The sequence below is a fragment of the Rhynchophorus ferrugineus genome, unplaced genomic scaffold (assembly GCF_030347505.1).
Source record: "Rhynchophorus ferrugineus isolate W39M unplaced genomic scaffold, kcgeb_rfMv2 rfM11, whole genome shotgun sequence".
Classification (NCBI taxonomy): Eukaryota; Metazoa; Arthropoda; class Insecta; order Coleoptera; family Curculionidae; genus Rhynchophorus; species Rhynchophorus ferrugineus.
In genome coordinates, this window is record NW_027472590.1 from 26,873,652 (window position 1) to 26,888,442 (window position 14,791).

The 14,791-nt window shown below is 32.0% G+C and overlaps 2 protein-coding genes across 3 annotated transcripts; one reads left to right on the plus strand and one right to left on the minus strand.

Annotated features, from left to right (window-relative positions):
* The first annotated feature begins 218 nt into the window (after positions 1-218).
* On the plus strand, positions 219-3,875 carry LOC143204920 (protein FAM177B). 2 transcript variants are annotated; one of them, XM_076417881.1, is made up of 5 exons: positions 219-280; positions 2,904-3,022; positions 3,125-3,320; positions 3,383-3,504; positions 3,560-3,875. In XM_076417881.1, exons 3-5 carry the CDS (start codon positions 3,147-3,149, stop codon positions 3,708-3,710), a joined length of 447 nt encoding a protein of 148 aa, XP_076273996.1. In that variant the 5' UTR covers positions 219-280; positions 2,904-3,022; positions 3,125-3,146; the 3' UTR covers positions 3,711-3,875. The 2 variants fall into 2 exon arrangements, with proteins under 2 accessions (XP_076273996.1, XP_076273995.1); XM_076417880.1 differs by lacking the exon at positions 219-280 and having other exon boundaries at positions 2,886-3,022.
* Positions 852-2,534, minus strand: mdu (mitotic spindle positioning protein meduse). Its single transcript, XM_076417878.1, has 3 exons — positions 2,398-2,534; positions 1,663-2,340; positions 852-1,551 (listed from the first exon to the last, which is right to left on the minus strand). The coding sequence occupies exons 2-3, from the start codon at positions 2,327-2,329 to the stop codon at positions 1,469-1,471; spliced, it is 750 nt and encodes a 249-aa protein (XP_076273993.1). The 5' UTR covers positions 2,330-2,340; positions 2,398-2,534; the 3' UTR covers positions 852-1,468.
* Positions 3,876-14,791: the final 10,916 nt, after the last annotated feature.

Consider the following 14,791-nt stretch of genomic DNA (forward strand, 5'->3'; position numbering starts at 1 on the left):
AACATATAATTCCATATACGGGCACAAATATAGTAGAGTACCCTTTATTCGGGCATGAACCTTGGGTTAAAAAAAATCGGTAATATCTCGCAGCTTGTTTCATTTAATTTTGCTGAGTTATTATGTATTTAATATTATCTTCATTGTTTTATTACCTTTAAATATTGTGTTTTTATTTACAAAATATTTGTAGCTATAGCGCTAATATTTTCTGAATGTTATAGTTATATTTTTTATATAGTTATAGGTGCCTATAGAAATCAATATTAAGGAATATTTAGTAAGTATTATAAGGATGTAAATTTAAGTATATACATCAATTCTGGAAATATAATATATATGTTTCAAGGGTATTATCTTGATCAATAGTGTTGCTGTGATTACAACACTTATATTTGATTGATCACTTTTAAAATCCATCAGAAGTAGTCAGATTTTAAATTAATATAAAACGTTAGACGATTCAATTTGACTTATTGTAACGTACTTGATGATTGTCCCCCCTAATGCAATCGGGCACTTTTTTTGTAAAAATAGAATATTATATTAGAACCGCAGCAGAAACTATATTCTTTCTATACGGTCTCTTTAATAGATAATCATATTGATTCGATTTATACCAAAATGGCAAGTTCGGACTTTAAAAGACATGCCTATACAAAATATATTGAAATTTTATGAGCTAGGATGACATGATTCGTTTAAATAATTATGGCATTTTTGTCAAACTTTTAAACTTAAAAACCAATAAAACTTTTTTATGACCAAAAATAAAATCGGTTCGTAGAGAACCTAAAATATCGTTAAATAGTAAAATAATACGATTAAATTATGCTCAGTAAAACCAGATATTTCAAAAAAGTTTTTATTAACATACAGATTCTAACACCTAACAGCTTTATGACCTAATTTAACTTTTAATAAAAATAGACGTATGTTTTAAGGAAAAGTATATTGTTATATCTTAAAAATAGTCAATAATTCTCGAAAATAATTCTCTGCGTTTTGATTAAATTTTTAAAATACTTTGTCTAAGGACACTTGATATGTGAAGTATTTCTTAGGAACAATTGATGTAGCAGCCACAGATTGAATCTGTCACTAAAGCTTTTAGAAAGCTGATTACATACATAAATCACTTTTAATTTCTTTTAAGGCAAGAGTAAATGTAAAAAAGTAACATAGGACTCATAAATAAAGCTATAATAAGCGTGTATAAATATGTCAATTAAAATATAAATAAATAAATAAATTTGTGTGTAGAAATCTAGAAAAATAAATACTCATAATGACTTGAAAATTGGAATGCTATGTAAATTAGACATAAAACCTACTTATGATATGACCTAATTTCACTTTGTTGAATAGTATAATAGTGTGTGCAAAATTATAAAATTAAGATTGATTCTTGCAAATCTTATAATTATGGTGCATTAAGTACAGCTTGTGGAATATTAAAAAAATTATACTAAAAATCTTTAAATAATGTCGGACTGGAAGATTTGTTCTTGAACTGCATATTTTCAAATTGCATAATGAGTGAATGTGTACCTGTAAAAAATAAATAAATAAACCAGTTCTTGTTATAAAACCAGTTAATATCTTGCTGTTACTAAGAAACCTCTGTTCATATTTATATTTAAGATTAACATTGAAAATTACCTGGTATACCACTATCATCATCAGATACATCACAAAGCTCAGCTAATGATCTGGCAGGCTTTAAACTACCACCAGTAGAACTATTGGTATCTTCAAAGCCATCGTCACTGTTATTATAAAGATTCGCCATAGATTTAGCTGCCTTCAGATTGCCATTGTAATAAAAGTCTGAATTTTCAAACTCCCTTTCCTCCTCTGACTGTAAGGCAGCCATTAAATTAGGCTGGCTTTTTCTTCTTTCTTCACGTAATTGTGCTTCTCTTTGTTGAAAATCTTGCAATTCCTTTTTCATTTTCTCTTCTGCTGAAACAAATCCATTCCTAGGCAGTTTGCTGCCTTTTTCAATGGTTATTTTAGCCGGGGTAAAAGCAGCATCTGATGTCCAATTGCTCTTATTAGTAGTGGCATTTATTGGAGCGACATTTAGTTTTCCTCGAGATTTTAAAAATTTATGCATAACACCTTTAGAAGTAGTATTTTGTATAAATTTTCTGAGGCCATTCGTGTTTGATCTACTTAAAGAAATATTACTTGTTTGACTTAAATTATCATTTGTATTTTCTGATGGAACTTTTGAATAACCATTTTTTAATTCTTTTTCTCTCTCAATACACTCTTTAATTTCCAGTTGAATTCGGTCGAGAGTACTGAGATTTGAAGTGCTCATGATTAAATTTACTAAAATTGGTAATAAAAAGTAGGTCGTGATATTTATGTTTATTAAATGTTACTTACCAGAATATTTAAATAAACCGATTTGTTGTTTACTTTTTGATGATTCATTAAACACGAAGTACTAAGTCTAAACGAACCATATCAGAATGAAACAATTTTATCACTGTTTACTTTTGTTATACCTGTGTCGAATAAAAACCGTTATCAGATTATTTCGGAAATCTCGTTTCATCTCGTGGCAGTTATGTTTTTTACGCATACCACCTGTCACTTCTTGCCATCATTTCGAATACCGCTCTTTTCCATTTTTGTAAACTAGTCAGCAGATGAAAATAGATTTGCCATATTTATGAAGAGATTTACGGAACTCCGCGTTTTATTCAGCGTTTATTTTTGGTTGTTTTATTATTCTGTTAACGGTGTTGCCTATTTATTAACTAATATTACTATCGTTTATTTTATTTGTTTTTATATCTTATTGTGTCGGTATACATTTAATGTTATATTGCGTTCATATTCTGAGTTATATATTTTATTTAGATATTGGTTGTACTTATATTTTATAGGCCATTTTCAGAATCATATATATCGTATGTCATATAAGTCAAGGAACTGACATTTCTATCACATTAGACAAGTATAGTTGTCAATATATTGTCGGATTTGAAGGGTGTAAATATTATTGGTAAGTTCTTTGCATAGAAGGTACTTTTTGTTTTTTATTTACTTTGTTATTTGATTTCTAATGATTGGTTAATATTGTTTTTTATTATTTTTTAAAATCTAGTATAATTATATACAAGGCAAATATGGTATTTATTCAACCAGAAGACTATGCTGATGATCAATGCGATAATGTCAGTCAAGCTTCGTATAAAATGAAAACGCCTAAACGAGTAATACAATGCTCTGATGGTATATTGGAAGAATACAGTACTGATGAAGAGGAAGAAGACAATAAGAATACTGAAACTGTTGACCCTGTGAGTTTTTTGAGTTAAATTGATCAATGTATGTTTTATATGAAATTATTTAACATTAACAGGCTACTCTACAATGGGGGCCATGGTTTTATTATAAAGTAACTAAAGCTGCATGTACAGCATTATCAGCTATGGAATATATGGGGGAGAATTTAGCTTGGTTCTTTGGAATCACATCACCAAAGTAAATCCAAATATATAACAATTTGTGGTGTTTTGTATACATTTTGATATTTTAGGTATTATTTTGAATTGGAAGAATATAAGAGGAGACAAGAAAGTGATAAGTTACAAGCAGACAAGGAACAAGGATGGTGTGACACTAATGCAACCGTTCAGACACAAGGCCCTAGTGCTGGTTCTTCTCAAGTATTTGCTGTTTCAGTATAACACTAAATCCAAGCAAAACTAGTGTTTACCATTTTGATAATAGTTATGGCTATTCTGGCTATAAAAGTATTTATTTCTGTATATATTAAAGTTATATATACATTGAAAAGTATCTATATTTATATGTTACTAAGCTTAGTTGTTAATAAAATATGTTTATATCAATGATTTTTGTTTTTATTATAGATTGAATTATTGAAATTTGATGAAGTGATTAGATGTATATAATATTTTTATACGAAAATATAAAAAAAGTACCTTCACCATTATGTCATAATTTTAGTAGAACATTAAAAAATTGTTCTTGTTTAAGTATATTTTATTTGCTACGAGGCCTTCTGATCTTAAAATTATCAGCATCTCAATGTGGTTAGTACCGTACCATAGACTAGAACAATAAAGATAAAATAATATCAAAAATATTTTGTAATACAAGTGAGAACCATCTCTGTAACTTCACATAAATAAAACAAATCTATTGTTTTGTATTTATGTGCCTTAAAGTGGTTCTTATTAAACAGTGAGATAATTATCATGGCTTAAGATAACAATTGCTAAGAATTAAATAATATGATAATTATTTTTTAATACAAGTGATTGAACAAATGAAAAGTCATTTATATAACTTGATGATAATTTGACTTATCTAACGTATTGCTAAATTCATTTTATAAAAACGTAAAATCCCTTTTGAACTCGTAGCATTTTTCTTTCTTATCTTACTAATTAGCATTACTCTAGTTAAAAAGAGGCAGAATGAAGTCTGGTGTGTCGAAACATGTCACCAGATCAGTCTATAAAATTCGATTTCTGTTGGTACCGGTTGACATCGTTGTCATATGTCAATGTAAATTTAATAAAACAACTCTAAACTATAAGCTATCATGGCTGTTTAATTAACTGTATTTTCAGTCCCTCAATAAATATGCATTAGATATCCTATAATGGTACAATAAATTATTTTTTTACGTTAGTATTTTGTTGTTAAAGTCAAATTAAACGAAAACTTGAATTTGGTGCGGTTGTTGCATTCTAAATTTTGATGATGTGCATTGGCTGTTTTATTGGAAGGACTATATACCTATAATTATTTTTTTGGTATAAGAAGGATTTAAGTTTGTTTTATAATTTTGAGTGGCTTTCAGTTGCAATTATCTGTTATTATTAAATGTCAAATTGTAGCGTTTAAAGTAGTGATGCAATGAGTTAATACTTCAGTTTCTGTGACATTCATTTGTAATGAATGGAAAATTTATTTTTACAGTAATTTAGTTCTTTCTTAAGTTTAGTTTGGTAATAATTAAACAACATAATTATCTATTATTTTGTAAAAGAGGGTTAGTGCTGATGTTTTAAACGAATACACTGCTGTGTTGATTCACCAAAATAAATTGGTTCACTTTTAATAACATGGTGCCAAAATCCGAATCCTACGTCTTCTTTCTAAACTGTTAAGGGAGTCAAATTATAATCAATTCTGTAACTTGATAGATATGAAAGTTAGTATAGTGTTCAGATTGCTTATAATTGAAATTTCAATTGTGATTGAAAAAATTATGAAATATTTGCTATGGGTTAATACATTTTTATATATACTTGCCATTATTTCGTTAGTAATAATTAAATGAGTTAATATTTTTCAGAATGTAATGAATGGTAAATATATTTTTGTAGTAATTTAGTGCTTTTTTAAGTTTTGTTTGGTAATAATAATACTTATTTCTTAAACGAATACACTTCTGTATTGATTCACAAAAATAAATTGATAATTCGGAGGAAAAAAATTAACAGCCGACGAAAATGGTGAGAGGCGAAACAAAACGGAAAAGCCGGGACGATGAAAGACGAGAAAGTTGGCGTCTTAAGATGATAGCGAGTTTTGCCTCGCTTTTTAAAAGTCTCGCTAATTATGAATGAGGAGAACGAGCTTCGCGTACGCCGCCAGTAGTAGGGCTAGGTCATGGTCTTCATGTCTTCGTTTTTCTTTCTTATTCTTTTTGAAAAAAGCTGGCGCGCACTGCACTCTCGAGCTCGGAGGCAAACGCCTCTAAATGGCTCTTTAAAATCTCTTTAAAATTTCAATTTTGTTAGGAGGTGGGTCGCGCGTTATGCCGCGATTTCCCGCCTAGTTAATACGAGCCGGTGAATGTTTTTGTTTTCGATTGATGATCGGTTGAGGTTATGGTTTTATTAAGGTGTAATTCATATGTCAATTTAATTTTTTTATTATTATTTTTATTTTTAATTGTTGCTGTATTACTTTAATGCAATATCCTAATATAATATATCAAGTAATATCGTTTTTAGGTTTTATCTAGATTGTTATTTTTTGAATTGCTGGCGTTTGAAATGCTAGGCAACGTTTCCTAGTTGTTACAGGTTGTATTTTCATGGCGGGAGCTCTGATACTGATTAGATGAAAGTTTAACTTTTTTTATTGACTCCAATCTTCTTATTATAAGTCCGTTTGTGGTTTGTGTATTGTTTTACATTTACAATTACGGGAGTATTTGTTTATAGAATCACTATATTCGGAAATTGGTTGTTTTGCTGGACTTATATATGCGGAATAGAGCTTTGTAGTATTTATAGGTTGTATCTACAGAGTGGGAGTTCTGATATCGAAGTATTCCTAGTTAATTAGGGACTAGTCATGGGTGGGGTTGACTTTTTTCATGGACTGTTGATTAATTAAATTGTTTTTGGAATGAATGTGGCTCCATTCCGGAAACTTATGGTTCAAATACACTTTCTAATTTATTTAAATGTGTGTTCGAGGTTTGTGTGACATTTAAATATATATAACTAGGAGGATACTTGTAAATGCAGTTGTTTGACTATTTTTTCATACAAATTACTTGTTTTATGCGAGTCGAAAATATACCGAGGCTCTTCGATGCTGTTGTCAACGACACATCATCGACGGATACCGACCGAGACTTTCCTCGGGAGGCACGTAAAAAATAAAACCGAGAAAAAAACCCTCCGTTATTCCACTCCACTGGTGCCGAGGCAGGGTTCATCTCGAAACACCCCATTTCTCGAAGCCGAGGGCTATCGACCGACCGTACGTACTCCCCTCAAGCCGCGCGCGTCCCTCCGTCCGCCCTCGTCCCTCGCCGCCCGTTCCCGCCGGTCCCCGGATCCCACATCGCACGTCCAATACACACGTATCGCACGTGCTGGACCGGCCACTGTCCCTTCGAGCGGAGGGGCTCATGCGCGCCCACCCCAATCGATAGAGACGCGTAGGGGTGGGCAACGGGCCGTTCTTATTGGCCGGGAGGGCGGCGCCATCCGTCGCGTAATTACCCTGGACCGGGACGGCGAGGGGGGAGGTGGCGGCGTTGGGCGGCCGAAGCGGCTCGTGTGATAAATAACCCCCAACGACAACGAAACGCTCTCAATGTCGAGGATGATTAATTAGGACGGTCGGTGGATCAGATGGTGCAATTTCTGCGGGATGATGTACGGGGTGTTCTCTCTCTCCGACGTCGTCCCTGGAGATATACGTACTTTCGGTCAGGTTTTCGCTATTGGACAACATCCGATTACTATGTCGTCTTCTTCTATATGATTCTAGCCTAGAAATGTCAACTATTTCAATTGTCGTTTCCCTTTAAATATTATAGTATTAACATCTGAATGCTATGTCGTCTTTTTTATGTAATTCTAGCCAGGAAATTTGAAAAATCGATTATTTTAATTGTTATTAACCTTTTAACATTATGGAGTCAACATCCGATTTCCATGTTCTTTTTTCTAAACTGTTAAAAGTGTATTCTAGTCTAGAAATGTGAAGAAACCGATTATTTCAATTTCTATTTACCCTTTAAGAATATGGTGCCATCATCCGATTCCCATGTGTTCTTTTTAAGCTGCTAAAAAGGTATTCTAGTATAGACATTTGAAGAAATCGATTATTATTTATTTCTATTAAGTCTTTTATAATATGGTGTCAAAATTCAATTTCCTTTTTAATCTGTTAAACGGGTACACTAACCTATTAATTTGAAAAAATAGATTATTTTAATTTTTATTAACCCTTTAACTATACTGCGTCAAAATTTGATTCCCATGTATTCTTTTTAAGCTGTTAAGGGAGTAATATAGTCTAGAATTTCGAAGAAATCGATTATTCTAATTGTTATAAACCGTTTAAAAATATGATAATTTTTAAGCTGTTAAAAGGGTATTCTGTGTTAGTCTAGAAATGTGAAGAAATCGATTATCTTAATTTTTATTTGTCATTTTTATTTTATCATTATTATTTTATTATTTGTTATTTTAATTTTAAGAATGTAGTGCCATCATCCGATATGCATGTCTTCTTTTTAAGCTGCTAAAAGAGTATTTTATGTTTTCATGTTTTCATATATGTTTTTACCGGTTTTGTAACATGTGGTCGATCGTTGTCATTCTGAAGAATAATATTGTTGTGTCCTTGCTTATATTTCGGCCAGTTTTCGCACAATACTTGGCTGTATCTGTCTGTAATCAAGTTTAAAAGTTCAAACATCGAAAAAGTTAAAAAAGAATCGAAAAAATTTATATTTTATTTATAAATTTTTCTCTAAAACCTTTTCATTATATTGTAACAGGTCAACTGAAAAGTTCCCGGCCTACAATACATATTTTTTTGGCAGAATTAGTTTTTTTTTATTCAACATAATTCCCTTCACGGGTGATACACTGATTATTTCGCGATCCTCCAACTTCTCGATACCATATTTGTAGTACGATTTGTCCTTTGCTTCAAAATAGGCCCTAAAATAAATATTTCGAAAAGACAAAGCATATATACTAGTTTTTGCGGGTGATGTAATGATAACAACATTGAACAACTATTTTAAGACACTTTATGATAATTCACAATATGATGTTCACATTCAAACGTGGTGAATAAGTTCATCTCCATGTTCTAAGATCAAGATTGTTGTAAATAGACTAGTTAAACTATGAATAACAAATTCCAAAAGGTTCAACATGATGACATGTATCCGTTGTCATGTTGAAGATATAACATCATCTTAAAAGAGTATTATATATTTCATAAATTTGATAATATGCTAACATGATCTTTACTTTGGTAAAGTTCGTTGTAATTTGTATAATCTCTGTATCTTATTTATTCCTTAACTTATGTTTGATTAACTTGTATATATATATATATATATATATATATATATATAACTAGAATAAAAAAGATATATATATATATATATATATATATATATATATATATATATATTATTTGGTAAGATTCCTTTTTTTAGATCAAGTTGTTGCCTAAATCAATTATATTTCTATTGGTCTTCAATATAATTCAATATAATATCAAATCTTATTGATTGAAGTGATGATAATATATTATCGAGAGGTCTTGTCGTTTGTGTCGTATTTCTGGTCTACTTTTTTTACCTGATCTGGTTTGCTAGGTACCGCCCAACTACCCCACATATTAGCACAACACGCACGTTGACCATTTTAGTCGAACGACCTCGATGACCTTAAGGGTTGGAACCTTATTTCAGTTAATCTGGTAGGCATGTGTGTCTCGTGCCGACACTAATATGACGAAATGGGCATTTGATTATGTTGAACTCACTTTTTATTTATTTGTTCCTTTTAATATTAGGTGGAAATATGAACTGTCTACGTAAACAACTGCTAAATTCGATGGTTTAAAAATTCATTTGTATAAAATAACATTTTCCTATTTACATTTAACATCCCCCACTGACTGTTATTTATTATCGGTATATAGATGCAACAATAGACATTTCTTTACTTTTGTTGTTTTATTTCAAGAAATCTGCTAACGAAGCCCATCAAACACTTTTAGAATATTATGGTGATACCGCTCTCTCTCTCTCTCTCATATCCTAACTTGTTGGTTTTTGTTTCAACATGGCGATTTTGATATCAATGACAAAGAACAAAGTTACAAAGTTGAACAAAATTAACTACCACATGAATTAAACGACAAAAACTCATGGTTTAGTCGTCATCGAAGCGTAACTATTACCATAAAGTTTTCTGTGCATATAATGGGATTGATCAAGGTTTTTCAAGCTGTCAAAACTGAATGAATCTTACCGAATCTCAAGTGAAGAAATTTAACGATCTATTGTTGCAAAAAATACTAACAGCGGGCAACAGACCCAAAGTTATCTTCTTGCATGACAAATCTTGGAAATACGTTGCAAAAGTTGTGAAGGATACACTGTTTCAAGTTCTTTCGCATCTAGCGTACTCACTAGACGTCCAAGCCAATGCAGCATGGTTTGGTTGGCATATGGTTTCGAAATGTTGAAGAAGCGCAATGAGACAGATTGCTGTTAAATTAACCAAGGAAGGTCATTTCTTCGATATGGTATCGCCATGTTATCAGAAAACTTGAAAACATACTGGAATTTTTTTTTCTTCGTGATTCCACAATCTGCCCTATAGGCAATAAGTATTTCTTATGTCTATATTATATTTACATCGCATGCAGAAAATCACTTCATTAAACGATCTTCTGTATAAAATATTATCTTAATTAATTGGTCTTATTCTAAAGCTTATTCTAAAGTCTACATATGTCCAATAATCAGATCAGGTGGTGTTAAACGTTTTAGTCTACGCACTTCACTATCACGTCGCATATTTAGCTAATTAGCGAGTACATTGGGATGCACTGACACTCTTTCGAAGTATTACACACTAACACGTTGAATTACACTCGTTATAGGTTCTAGAGGAATATCGCGTTGTATCACTTTATTTGAAATATAGTACGGAGCATCAACAATGGCACGCAACACTTTATTTTGTAACCGTTGAATGATGAATATATTAGATTTGCTAGCGGTACCCCATAGTTGGATTCCATATGACCAAATAGGCTTGAGTATGGAGTCATACTGCAATACCTTGTTATCTAACGATAACTTGGATTTGCGCCCGATGAATCAATACATTTGATATACTTTCATTCGAAGTTCTTTTCGGTTAGAGAGTATGTGCTTCTTCCAGGTTAGGCGTTAATCTAAATGCATACTAAGATATTTTAACTTGCTCTGCTTGGGGGAGTTGACGATGATTCATATTCAGTGGTGGACATGATCTTCTATGCAGGGTAAACGTTACATGGGTGGATTTTGTTTCATTGACTTTAATGCGCCATGTCTTCAACCATAATTGTATTTTATCCAGGTGGGTTTGTAGGTTTATTGATGCTGTGACTGGATCTTCATGGGATGCCAAGATTGTTGTCTTGTCTGCGTATGTTGCCACAGTAGTTATTTTTGTGGTGGGCAGATTGGCCGTATACAAAAGATACAGTACTGGACCCAGTACACTACCTTGCGGAACTTCTGAATATATGGGATTTAATTCGGTATGTTCATCGCCCTGATTTACAATAAAATGTCTATCAGTGAGATGTGATTTTAGTAACTGATAGTCCGGATGAGGGAGAAGTTTCTTTAGTTTAACCTGCAAGCCCGTATGCCATACTTTGTCAAAAGCCTGAGATATAGCTAGAAAATCAATACTGGAAAATAGTTTCATTAATATATATTATGCAATGTATATGTATAACATACAAGTAAAGGAAAACCTCATGTATACTTCTATTTCGTGTTCTGAACTTTTACAATCCAGAAAATAATGTTACTTATGATATGAAATCTATCAATATTTTGTTGATTATTGAAATTTAATGGACATTACATTTAATTAAAAATAATTTAAAAAAGGTTAGTGACTGTTCAGTGTGAAAAGTAGTTCTTGAAATAGTATGCATATATTTTAATAATATAGAATGTCTATTTCTTGTCTAAGATTGAAAATATTGTTAAATCAAATTTTAGTAACATAACATCGGTTTTAAATTATTCTCACTGTTAGTTCTTAAGACAGTTCGCATATATTTTAACATGTTTTAATATATATACATTATTTCTTAGTGTATATCGAAAAACATTATAGTACTATAGAACAAAATAGTACAAAAATTATGCCCTTTTTCACGTAACTTTTTCGATATGAATCATATTCGCCATCTTAGTATCACATAACGGAACGTAGTCGCACACATGTACGCATCCACATCCACACACACACTGGATAGAGAGAGAGCCAGATACAGACCGGGAGACGGAGAGAGCGCTAGTCTTCGAACTTCTACGTCATTTAAATTATTCAGCTGTTATCTTTATTCTGTATACGGTTGATAAAATGGAAATTCACCTCCATACTCACTCCCTTATTCCGGGTACGCTTTTATATTTGCGAAAATAGCCGGCGGCCTTGCGGATTTGCCTTTAGACATGACTCGACGTCAGGAAAGTTTAGGGCTTCCAGCGCCTCCATAATGGCTTCTGTTCCTGTCGAGATACAACCGTCCAATATATTCGTGGTCGACCGGCTCAGGTCGATTTCGATAACGCTCGCAAGGGCGATTCCTTCGCGATTTTTAATTTATTTCCATTAGCTATCGGTCTTGTTTAGTGATTCTTCCTACCTGATGACGAATTATTTGCTAATCGTCGCTAATTTCGGATCATTATGGTCATGCGTGGTCTAGTTTTGGCCTTAGTTATGCGATATATTTAATAATAATTGATACAATCTATGTACCGCTGTACTTTCCAGATCTGACAATCGGTGACTGTTTTGAGATTGGGGTTTGACACAAATGAAGCCAGCTATTATAGTTCTACATGAAATATATAAAAATAATAGAGGTACATTGGACTGAATGTATATTTTGCAGGATATCATCCTAAAAATAGTTTTTGTTGCCTTATTATTAGTACCTTATTATTAGGTGCCTGCCAGTTGACTCCTCTGGACTAATCTACCGTTTTTTTGCGCTTAATTTTTCATCCTCTGTAATAATACACCACAGAAAAATCTTCTTCTTTTCTACCTGACAAGCTGTGACGATGAAAGAGTTCGGAATGGTATTTTCAATCAATTGTGATAACCGCTTTTCCTCCTTTGGGGACTTTCCCATTACATATAAAGACTTGGAAATCATTGATTCATCAACTGCTAAGATATCTGAAAGCTCATTAAGAGTTTGACCTAAGTTTTCGTCTAATAATTTTTTTTTTCAGGTAGTTAGGTAATAAGTTATGATGCAGCAGCAGCATCATCATAAGTTTCATTGACGGCCATTTGACTGGCTCTAGCAGCAGATTTCTTTCAGGAGATTTTTTTTTCAGTCAAACAACTTAAAAAAATAAGATCGATATACGTAAATAATAATGTAGTAGCGACTTCGGAGCAAATATAGATGTGATCATCAAGAATTCAGTATTATTACATTTAAATGAGTTAACAACTGCACTGAAAATTTACTGAAATAATATTGGTTGAAGGTAGAAAGTGTATCAGGTAAAATGATAACATTCCATAAATTGTACGACTGCAGTATTGACCGAATGATAATGAGGGTTATCTCAAATAATTTGGTAGTTTTACAGAAGTTTTACTCAAGTGAATTGAATGTATTTGCTGAACAGAATTCTTAGGAAAAAAATAAGAATTAAGAGTACAATCAGTTCAAATACATTATGATCAAAAGTAAAAAAAAATCGTCTACTTAGCAATTTTAGCAGAAATGTAATAAAATGGTTTCGCAACAACAAAAATTGTACTTAAAATAAAAAGCATAATTCAGAATAATTAAAACACAACTTTATTTTATAAACTTCCACCAGAAAAAAAATTACAATAAAAAACAGATTTTATGTTATTATGAATTTTCAGTGAATTTGTAATTGTCATGTGTTAATTTGCGGAAATATTTTATCTCAGATCTGAAGATCACATGTTATCGGACAACCAAACATCATTCCAGTTATCCAGCATTGTTGGAATCATCTTAAGGACCAGATATTTCAGTCATCTCTAGATCTGATTGGTGAAACAAGGCCTGCATGATCAAAAATCTCATTAAAACATGGCTTGGAATTAGGGACCAAGGATAGAACATACCAGTTACGAATTTACAAAATGTTCTTGAAATTTAAATCACACCATTAGTAAAAATTAATGTTTTTAAAAGTCAAAGAAAATCTGAGATACTGAAACTCCAGCTCTAAAGATGATGAATTATCAGACGACAAGACAATAAAAACAATAAAACAAAGACAGGTGTTCCAGAAATTCATCCAGCACTCCAACAACCATCATACTTACCAGATATGTTATTTCATTTATTTTTTACTGGATCTTACAGGTGCCACAAGGCATTAACGTAAAGAGCGTGATCTTGGAATTATTTTAAAAATCCTTTATAACTAATTCACACATGTTATATCGACGGAGATCCTAAAGTATATTATTTAGGTTAAAAATTCATTTCTTACAAATTGTTACATCCTAATTATAGGTACTAAACGATTATAATATGAAAGATATTCACAAGGCAATATTATATTCGATGTCTATTGATAGTTTTAGCGCTGAATGATGTTCCTGATGACTATTAATTCTCCGCAGCCAGTCCTGTATCGACGCACACGTCACTACGACGACCGATTTGGTCCGCTGTAGCTTGGCGTATAAGGGGCTCCAGCTTAAGATATTCCTTGATGGATGGCTCCATATATTATAGATCAATAAGCGGGAGCACGCATGAACAGCGCGAATCCACCATTTTAATAAGTTATTTACAGGTTTTATGGTGTATTTGACAGCCCCGGGCGGTAATCTATCACTTATCACTTACATACCTCTGCCTATATGCATATTTTATAACGGATCAATCAGTATTCCGGCTTGCCCGAAACGTTCCATACCGGGCGGGTTTCTATTTAACTAGGACGATATTAAAAATTACCTTGGCGTATATGCTTGGAGAGTTTTGGGTTCATCTGAATCAAGAATACATAGAAATCCATGAGTACAAGTTTACCATATCAGAAGAATAAACTTCTAAAAGCAATAAGTGTTTGACATTTACAGAAATTCAAGAAAATTAAATAAAGTTTCTAAAGAATATTTTTTACCAAAAAATTGAACCGACAAAAAAAATAAATAAGGAACTCACTAAAAATAAAAAAATAATCAAACCTAGATTT